The 10,687-nt window shown below is 43.1% G+C and overlaps 1 protein-coding gene and 2 pseudogenes across 1 annotated transcript in view; all 3 read right to left on the bottom strand.

Moving 5' to 3' along the window:
- LURAP1 (leucine rich adaptor protein 1) overlaps positions 1 to 9,184 on the bottom strand; it is a 14,860-nt gene extending 5,676 nt beyond the window's left edge. The window contains exons 1-2 of the mRNA XM_025051943.1: positions 8,376 to 9,184; positions 1 to 84 (exon numbers count right to left, since the gene is read on the bottom strand). The exon at positions 1 to 84 is cut by the window's left edge and continues 5,676 nt beyond it. Of these exons, the coding sequence (XP_024907711.1) occupies positions 1 to 84; positions 8,376 to 8,573 (282 nt within the window). The 5' untranslated portion in view covers positions 8,574 to 9,184. The remainder of the gene's footprint in view (positions 85 to 8,375) is intronic.
- Positions 2,303 to 2,421, bottom strand: LOC112485865 (annotated as a pseudogene).
- Positions 3,870 to 3,988, bottom strand: LOC112486047 (annotated as a pseudogene).
- Positions 9,185 to 10,687: the final 1,503 nt, after the last annotated feature.

The raw sequence follows: 10,687 nt of genomic DNA, 5'->3' as shown, positions 1-10,687 counted from the left end.
CAACAGCCAGCGTAAGGCCTCAATACCCTCGTTCAAGGTCACCAGCTGCTGTAGGATCTTCACGTCAATGGCTCGAAGGTAAGCCTGGGGGAGTGGGAAAAGGAATTAGTCCCAGGTTCCGGGCCAAGTGTTTCCCCAATGTTTCCCCTTGTGGTCTGACCAACCATATTTTGTGTTCAAGAAGCATAGAAATAGAGTTTGGAGTGTGGACTTTAGAAGCAGATAGATTGCTGTTTAAAATCTCACTTCTACCTCTGATTAGCTATACAACTGTGGGCAACTTTCTGATTTTCTTTGAGCCTTGGTTTCCTTGTAAAATTGGGCTAAATCACTTACCTCACAGGATGGCTGTGAGAATTGTGAGATGTTGTCTATTAAATATCCAGCACAGACCTGGCACAGTGTAAGATCTCAGTAAACGTTAAGTATTAAATTTTGATCCCACCTAGCTTTGAACTTCATAGACAGGGTACTACTATTAACTCCTGAACTGGTCCAGATTCACCAGTAAGACTTAGAAAGAACCAAAGAATAGCCTGATAGGGGGCCAGGGGTTAATTGGGAAGTAGACTAGACAAAAAGGAGGCAGGAGCTGGGGGATAAAAAGGGAGCTAACCTGGTTCCCCAGTCCCTTCAGGGTGTTGGTGGCAGTTTTTGATGGAAGGAAGGGTTGGCTAGAACTTTAAAGGGTCCGAATCCTACTGGCTGGAGGGCATCTCTCCACTACATACCATTCTCCCTGTCTGTACTGAGAGTAAGTCTGATTTACTGGGTAATCTCTAGGGTCCCTTCCAGCTCAGATGCACTGAGTTATCTTCTCCAAGCGCAAGTCTGAATCTGTCTCTCCCTTGCTCAAGAGCCTTTATGGGCTTTGCATTGCTCTTAGAAAATAAAATCTAAACACTTTAGCAGCTGGCATTCAAAGGCTGTCATAATATGGCTCCTGCCCATCTCTAGCTTCACCTCTAGCATACCTCCCTGGGAACCCCAGGTCCTGCCACACATGGCTTAAATTTCATTTTATTTAGTGTTACTTTTAGTAAAGGTAATAGATATACACAAAGAGGCAAACAGTTTGCCAAGATTTTTATGAAAAGTAACAGTCCCCATCCTAGTACTAAATTCTACTTCCCAAAGACAATTATTAATTTTTTAGTTGTTTATTTTGGTACTTACCTTTTAATCTTCAAATAACATGCTATTCGTTTTTTTTTTTTTTTCCATTGTCCACAGTATTTGTTAATTGTTTATTTATCAAGAGAAACTATTCCTTAGCCCAGATAGTCATGTTTCATAGTTCAGGATCACAGGTCAGTGACAAACTTCCATGGAAGTCAACTCAAAGTAATTCTTTACATTCCAAAATCACTTTGCACTGTGAAAGATACCAGCCTTCCTCATCTCCTTAAAATCTTTCGTGGAATCTAACTTTGGAGAAATCTGCCTATGCTTTCTTTTTTGATTCAGCCACTGCAATCCACCCCAGGATACAATGATTGCTCCCAAAATGTGAAACTGCAGACACCTGGCCAAAAGGCCACACACCTGAGGATCATCAAGCACTGGAGGGCATGGTAGTTATATTCTCCCTCAATACCGACATTCTTCTTGAAGCAGAAATGGACCTGCTATTTATTGATTTTTAAGATTTAGGTGATTTCTATCGACTTCCCATAGCAGGTTAAGGATTTAACTCTTTCATCTTACTCCCCATTCCTCTGCCATATAGACACCGTTTCCATCTCATCATAGTCCCAATATATGCAATATATTATTTAGTGTTTACCTCATTAGAAGTTGGAAATGCTATTCACAGCTAAGCCATGTGGTTTACTGTAGTTACTTTTCATTTCTTATGGCTTTGTTTTTCTTAGACTAGTAATAACCAATATTATTATTGTTATTACTACTACTACTATTTTGTTTAGTTTACTATATAGTTATGAGTAAGAAAGTCATCCCCAAACTCTCTCAATTCTCTGAATTTCCTTCTCAAAGCACATCGTATGTTCTATCTATTGCATCTGCTTAGAGGCAGCTCTTCAGGAACCTTCTGATCTGCTCCATTCTGTCCCTGCTGCACCACTGTCCTCCAGGATCTCCCTTCACTATCTTCTTGGGGATTCTCTTTGCCTCTTTCCTGAGTTGGATCTCCAGTTTCCTGTATCTCATGTCTTCTTCTTTCTATTTATTTTTATTTTTATTTTACTGTTATTTTTTAGGCGAGACAACCCTTGGTTGACCTTGTCAGCTTATAATCCCTTATTTATTTATTTATTTACTTACTTACTTATTTATTTTACACCTACAGCACCTGGTCTTCCTAGGTGGTCTCCCATCCAAGTACTAACCAGACCTGACCCTGCTTAGCTTCTGAGATCAGATTGGATCGGGCTTGTTCAGGGTGGCATGGCCGTCGATGTCTTCTTCTTTCTGGATTTACTCATTGAGTGTGTGGTGCTGGAGTGCCAATAGCTTCCTGAGAAAGTCTGCACAGGAGATACATTTGTTAAAGCCTCGCATGTTTTAAAATGTTGTTATTCTCTCCTCACACTGCTGATGATTTGGCTGAATATAGGTTGAAAATATTTTTGCTTCGGGATTTTAGGCATTGTGTCATTGTCTTCTAATTTTCACTTGAAAAGTCCAATGCTGTTCTGATTCCTGATCCTTTGTATGTGACCATCTTCGTATTCTTTCTAGAAGCTGTTAGGATCTTCTCTTTGTTTCCAGTGCTCTAAATTAGTTTTGAACAGTAATTTGACATGGTGTGGGTCTATTTTCATCCGTGAGTTAGCCACTTGTTGGGCCCTTTTAATCTGGAAATTCGTGTCCTTCAGTTCTGGGAGATTTCCTTTAATTTAATTATTTCTTTAATAATTATTTCTCCTCTAATATTTTTCTGTTCTTTTTCGAAATCCTATTATTTGGATAGAGGGTATCCTGGGCTGATATTCTATTTTTTTTTTCCATCTTGTTCTATATTTGTTCTAGTTGATGAAATATTTTGACATTATCAATCCTTCTAATGAGTTTTTCATTTTTTCCTATCATGTTTTTTATTTCCCAGTTTTCTAATTCTCTGAATATTTTCCTTTTTATAGTTTCCTATTTTTGTTCATGATGCAATATTATCTCATCTCTTTAAAGATGTAATTAATGATTTTTATAAGTTCTCATCTCTCTGTATTATCTCCATTTTATTCAAGTTGCTTTTTTCTCTTTGTTTAGGTCTACATAGTTAGAGGGTCTCATCAGATGTCTTAGGATCATTAGCTGCTGCTCACATTTCAGAGTGGTCCTAAAAAGCTGATTGGAAACTCTGAGTATATGTGTGAGACTTGCCAACTCTGAGCCTCATTAAGGATTATCTGGCTGGGCTATTTGATTGGGTAAGGCCTAAAGTCAGTAAATTTTGTTTTTTGTTTTTTCTCTTAGGTTCATCAAAGTTACTATATTATACTCATCTAGAGTATAAAGGAAGCAAAGCTGCCAATATTCTGGGAGCCAACCAGGGGGAAAGTCTGGGAGGGGTATTTCATAACATTTAGCACACTTTGATGTAGTCCCTCATGCCCTCGACTTCCGCTTTTATTATTTTTAAAATATATGTCATTTGATGCTTATTGAATTATTTAGGAAATAATTGCTTTAATCACATCTATAATGATAAAACAGAATAAGACCACGTATTTGTACATTGAGAAAAACATAGACCCTGGAATTAAACAGACCTGGATTCAAATGAGTCATTAATGAGTCATATGAAATTCAAATTTTTTTTTTTTTTTTAGGCAAGGCAATCCTTGGTTGACCTCACAGATTGCAAGGACCTTGTCAGTTTACAATCTCTTATTTTTTATTTTTTACGCCAATAGCACCTGGTCTTCCTAGGTGGTCTCCCATCCAAGTACTAACCAGGCCCAACCCTGCTTAGCTTCCGAGATCAGACAGGATCAGGCTTGTTCAGGGTGGCATGGCCATAGACTGAAATTGGAATTTTTTTCCCTTGAAACTTCATTTCTTCATTGTAAGATTAGGATACTAATTTAAAATTTTACTTTTAAGAAATGCAAGGAACATATTAACATGCATAGCAGATTACCTGACAAGTATTCGTTAATCAATAAATGATAGCTATCTGGCTTTACATATTATTATAATTAACTTATTTATGATGGCATAAGCACAAAACAAAATTTTGTACCTGAATTTATTTGTGTTTTTAGAAGAATATCACAAATGTAGTTCAATTAAACAATAATTATTGGGTACCTGGATTTTCTAATAATTACAAAGATAATGGAGAAACTATCCCTGCTTAACAGAAGCTTGCTGTTTCAATGGATATGGACATAAAAAACTGAAATACCACAGTCTGTACAGACTATTAATGATATAATAAAAGAGATTATCTTCAATTATTTCATACTAGGCACAAATATATTAACAGTGAAACTAAGAATCCTAGTCCATGACCAAACTAAATGCATTAAACAAATCTTCACATACTAAAAATGCTTCCCGCTGTTTTCCTCTTCCTCCCATCCTCCCTCCCTCCATTTCCTTCTTTCTTTCTTCCTCTTCCTCTACCCCTACTCTTTCCTCCTTTCCTTATGTTCTATTCTTTCCAAAACTTGTTTCTCCTGTCTTCTGTTAGGATAAAGGAGTGGCTAGAAGTTAGGGAGGGGATCTTAGAGTACAGTTTTTTTTTTTTAGAGTATCATTCTTAAACAGATATTCACAAACCCTTTTGTTTTCAGCTCCACTTGCACCTCCAGTTCCAGAAATACCTGTTTCCAACTCCTGAGCTGTTTGAAGGTTTCTGTAGTGCAAAATGGGTTACTTTTTAATTTCCAAAATTTTGTTCCTATCATTCTATCTCCCGTTCTTGTCATAATGGCTTCATGGCTTTTACAATAATCTTTTTCCTGGCTTTTTCGTTTAGTTTCAAGAGGGAAGAGAGAGAAGTAAATGCATGTGTTCGACCTGCCATCTTGCTCTGGAATTCCCACTGACTTTATTCATTCTTCAAGGCCCAACTCAAATGCCACCTCCTCTAGGAAAACTTCTCTGCCTTTCCTCAAGATAGAATCCATTTGGTCATGGAATAATATTTGTTGAGTGTTTCTTATAGGCATGGCATTATGTTGGATAAAGGAAGAAAAGACACCATTTCTTGCCATCAAGGAGTTCACAGTCTAGTGGGTAAGATAAGACAATGACGCAAGCACTTAAAATTCAGTGTAGCAAATGCTAGGGGAAACAATTACTGTACAGACAGCTGTGGGTACCCAGAGGCTCATAACCCAACCAGGGGAAAAAGGAAATGCTTCCTAGAATAAGGGACATGAGCTGAAACTCGAAAGTTAAGATTCAGCCAAAGTGGTGGAGAGAAGCATTCTAATTGGAGAAAACAGCATATGTCTCCTCCAATTCGAAGCTTTTCCAGAACACAAAACTGACCTTGTCACTCTGTAATGAAAACTCTTCCAGGAAGTCTTCCCTGGGTTCCAATAGCCCTTATCCTGTACTACAGTTATTAGTCTGTCTCTCTCTCCTTCCCTAACCCACACTATGAACTCCCTGAGAGCAGGTTTTGCCCAGCTCGCTTATGGTGCTCAGGCTAGGACTAGGTAGGTCAGATCCAGTTCTGTGATTCTCTTGCCTTTATTATCCTGGGCCCTTCTGTTGGTCCCAGGGTTCAGGAGGTTAGGTTTTACCATGTTGGTGGGAAATGAATCTGAGGACCAGATTCTATACTCCTGTGACAATGGGATTTCCTAACTGTGACAGCATCACTCCCCAGAATAGAAGAAAGCAAAGCTTTCTTTCCAGAAAAAGAAACACTCATTTCACACCATCTCTTTGGAAACAGAAAGAAGATAAATAGCTCAGGAGAGATGTCACCTCAGAGGCTACTACAACCCAATTATTTTCCCAGGGGCACGTAGGTTCTCCACCCCTCCCTTTAACACATACACATTAGGCTCTTTGCCCAGCCCAGAGGTCACAAGGATGGCTCCCTCATCACTGAATCCAAATCAGGCCCTGGGGTAAAAACCCAGAGACCCCAGTCCTAGCTCCCTGGTCACAGATTGAGATTCTCAGACTATTGTTATTAGAAAGGCTCTTAGAGATCATCTGGTTCCACAAATCCCCCATCCCCTACCCCTCAAGAGGAAGAAAGACTGAGGCCAAGAGAGAGAGCCCTGCTCAAGTTCACAAAATGACTCAGGAGCAGAGCTGGGTCTTGAACCCATGCCTCCCACGCTCCCTACCTAAAACTATTTCTTAAACTGTTCTGTGGGGGCAGTTTGTTGTAGCACCAGTTCTTTGGGTAGGGAGTATTAAGTAGGGAAGGTTGGTATTGTTTTCCCCTTCTCACATATCCCAGAGTCTGGCTGTTTCACCAATCTTTTAGTAGAGGAGGGAAGCAGGAAGGAAGCAGCCTAGAGGCAGGGATGACCTTGGCCTCAAGGGCAGGTCTGCCCGCTCCTGGCAGGAGAGCAGGGAGAGGGACAGTTGAAGGACAGTAGAGGGCTTGAACCAGTTCTGCCACAAGTGGCTCCAGGGGAAGCCCCGCTGCCCTTTCTTTTTGTCCTCTCTGGGTGCAACTCAGTGGGCAAGGCAAAGTGCATAGAGATCAATGACACCCTGGTCTGAGAAGGGAGAAGAGAATGGGGTAGGAATCCTTGGAGCACATAGGGAGCCTTTCCCTGTTCTTGCCCCTAGAAGGCTCCATCCCTCATGCCCTTCGTGGGCAGCCTAGGGCCCCTGGTCAGCCTGGGTCAAGAATGCAGAAAGATCTAATCAGAAGTTAAATGTATCCCCGTACAAACAGGTTATCTCCACCAAAGGCAGAAAAGAGAGCCACAGAGATTAGGCATGGCTCTTCCACTGGCTCCCTGCATGAGCTCAGGCAAGACCCTCAATACCTGCAAGCATGTTTCTTCTGTGCAATGGGGAAAATGATGACTGCTTTTCTCATTTCAATGACATAAAATGTGTTTAAAGTGTCTGGCACAACGCAGGTCCCAATGGTAGATGTAAAGTGTAGGCAGATTATCTGGGCTCTGCTTTTTTACTTTTTGTATGAACTCTGGCAGTTACTTAACTGCTCTATGCCTTAGTTTCTTTATCTATAAAATAGAGTTGCCATGAGGATTAAGAGATCTTGTAAAGTGCTCAGCATGATGCCTGGTGCATGCACCTGGTGAGAGTTAGTTTCCAAAGCAGGCTCTTCATAGGCCTTGAGCTAACATTTGTACAATGAGGCAAAGCCGGGCCCCTCCCTGAGGTAGGCGCACAGCCATAGCCCCAACTCTGGAGAATTTGGTTTACCTCTAACCTTCAAGGCCAAGTGCCCATATGGCATCAAATCCCTCCCCCAGGGATTGCTCTGCCCACAAGGCTCTCTTCCCAGCCTCTGAGACTGTCTGAGAGCCCCCATGACCTCCTACCCTGCTCCCTCACAGCTCAGCCTGGCATAGAGATGGGCACACGGTAGGGATCCAGGAAGCCTTATTAACTCATGTCCTCACAGTGGCCTCCTCGTTCTGGGCCAGAAAGCGGCTGGCAATTCCTCACTTCCCCAGAACTGGCTGCAAAGTGGTGGCAGGTGTAAATAACCCCCTTCACCGGAATCAGGGCCCAGGAGAACCTGGGGAGGCCCCAAATGCCCTTTTGGCTCTGAATCTAGACCAAAAGCAACAGGGAAGGGAGAAGGTGACTGTTTCCTCCTCTTCTCCCCCAGGAGGTACAGATGAGATACAAATATCCAATGTACCTGGGGGGTTGGTTCGGGAGGAGGCTGAGTCAGAGGTGATGGAACCAACACCGATAGTGCTGCTTTTGTGTCTTCTAAGGTGCTAGGAACTCTCACATACTATAAGTGGGGGTGGAAGGATGTTGGGGAAAGAGAGGATATTTTTAGTAGCCCTAGTCCAGGCAGTTTTCACCCAAATCTCTTCTGTGCTGAATCCTGGTGTGAACACCGGGGCCTGAGAAGAACAAACCCTGGGCCCAGTTTTCAGGAGAAAACACTCGTTGCCCTATAAAGGTGGATAGGGGGGATAGGTGGCCCTGTGGTAAAAGTAGGGGGAGAGATTTGTGTTGTGTTGTGCTAGATTCTGAAGTGCTTTCCAGTCCTCAGCTCTCCCAAATTGGCAGGAAAAAACTTCCAAGAGCCTGTGCCGCCCACCCCACCTCCTCAGGACCTATCAACACCCCACTCACCCGTGGGAGTGGGGGGTGGGCAATTAAGGGACCCCAGAATGTAAGGATTGATCTGAGAGAGATCCTGAGGAGTTAGGTGGGGAGTTTTAACTCCCTCCTCTCCAGCCCAACTCTGGGGGCGTGATTCGTACACTCACCAGCTCCATCTTCAGCGCCATGATTTTGTCCCCCAGGCCATGGCCCGTGCTAGGCGCCCCGGGGAGCAGGAGGGCGCCAGAGGTTCCCAGCTCCCACTCGCCTCGCAGCCCGCGGAGCAGCCCTTCAGGGGTCTTCCTGCCCACCTTGCCCTCCACTTCTCGCAGGTCAGGCGTCTGGGACTCCGCAGTCCCCTCCATGCGGGCCTAAGCTTGAACAGAGCTGGGCGACCAGTCGCCGGGGTCCTGCTGCCGGAGGCCCTCCTGTCTCTGCTGCTAGCGCGGAGCGGAACCGGTGGGTCCCCGCCCGTGCCGCGCGGGGGTGGAAGAAGGGCGCCGTAACACTCAGAAAAGCCGCGCAGAGCCGCGAGTGAGTGCGTGCATGCGTGCGTGCGTATTCGAGTGCTGTACACACAATCTCTGGCTTTGGAATATGTGGGGCTAAGTGATCCTGCATTTATACCTGAAGGAGCACTTGGAGAGCTCAGAGCCCCTCCTCATCCTGGCACTGAATCTATCCAGGCACACGGCAGGCGCCCAATAAATGTTTGCTGAATGAAGACTAAGCATACTCAGTCAGTTAGGAATGTGAGAATTTACCCAACACTGGTAACAGAGCTGCAGAGGGTTTTGACAGTCTTCCTGGAGTAGAGGAAAACCATGGTTAGAATTTAGCTAGCACTGACACACACACATGCACCCCCAGTGTAGCCACTGCCTGGAAAGTGAAGTTTGGCAAATGAGGAGCAACCAGTATTGAAGCTGAAGAGGTCTGCAGGGGACAGCTCATGACTGATCTTGTAAACTGATGCTTCTTAAGCTTGACAGTGCATACGAATTATCTGTGAATTTGTTAAAAGTGCGGATTACGATTCTGTAAAATTGGGGTAGGGCCTGAGATTCTGCATTTAACAAGGTCCCAGGCGATGGCCATACTGCTAGTCCCAGGACCACACTCTGAGTAACAAGGTTATAGAAGATGCTTCTAAAGTACTTGAATTTTATTCTACAGGCATAAGGAGCCATGAAAAACTTATGTTTTGGCTTGATTTTTGTTTTTAATCCAAGTAATTCCAGCCCATGGTTACAGAAGGATTTACAATGAAAAGATAATTACGCCTGCCCTATCCTTTCCCACCTCTAGTCCCATTCCCCAGAGGCAACCATTTTTAGCTATTTTTTTCTGGTGTTTATACTCATAACTTCACAGTAGGTTTATACCACTATTCCTTAGTTTTAAACATTGTTTACTGACTTCCTATAATGATAAAGACGGATTTACCTTACTTACGCTCTGCATTTCACTCTTCCATTGGCCTTATATATTTCTATCATTTTGATTTCATCTAATGTTTACCTTTGTAATTTTAAGTAATGTATCTTTCTTTAGTAATTCTTGATCCATGGATAACTGTTAACATTTGGGGGGATATCATCCCACCATTTTGGAAGCAGATGGAATATGGAGAGTTCAAAAATATCTAACAGGTCTTCTGGCTTTCTCTATCTCCTTTTAATTAATTCTCCACGGAACAGTAAATGTTCCTTAAATTGAATTATATTGCTTCCCTGCCTAAAACTGTTCCATGGCTACCCACTCACTTCAAATAAGCATCACCATCACCTAGAAACTTGTTAGAAATGTAGTATTCTGCTCTGCCCCAGACTACTGAATCAAAAACTCTAAGAATGGGGCCCAGCCATCTGTGTTTTAACAAGCCCTCCAAGTGATTCTGATGCAAGCCCAAGTTTGAGAAACACTGGTAAGTGGAGTGCTGTATATATACTATCTCATTTAACCCTCACAACAACTCTGTAAGTATAATTATTGTCAGGGATTTATAATTATAGTGCCGGGTTTAAGGGCAGAATCTGGAGCCAGGCGGTTAGGGGTTGAATTCTAGTTCTCCCAGCTTTGTGACATTGGGCCTCATTTTATCTATAAGATTGAAATAGTAATAATACCTACTTCGTAGAGTTGTTTTGGAATTAAATGAGTTAATACAGTAAAGTGCTTAGAACAGTGACTGGCATAGAGTAAGCATCATGTAAGGGTATTCCCATTTCACAGAGAAGGGAACTCAGATTGAGACGAGAAGTGACTTGCCCAAGAATGGCAGAACCAGGTTTTTAATTCCCCTCAGCCTCCAGAGGCCGCGCATGCCCTAGACCTGCGTGCAGCCTTGCCGAAACAAGGGGATCCGGTATCTGTGTCCGAGGCCGGTAGCCCCTCTGACCCTGGGGTGCCGTGTTCTAGTTCAAGGCTCTAGGACTCCGATTCCAATCGCGTCTGCCACGCGGCGGTACTGGAGGCG

Source organism: Pteropus alecto, unplaced genomic scaffold, assembly GCF_000325575.1.
Source record: "Pteropus alecto unplaced genomic scaffold, ASM32557v1 scaffold25, whole genome shotgun sequence".
In the NCBI taxonomy this organism is placed as follows: Eukaryota; Metazoa; Chordata; class Mammalia; order Chiroptera; family Pteropodidae; genus Pteropus; species Pteropus alecto.
This window is presented reverse-complemented; position numbering and strand designations above follow the sequence as displayed.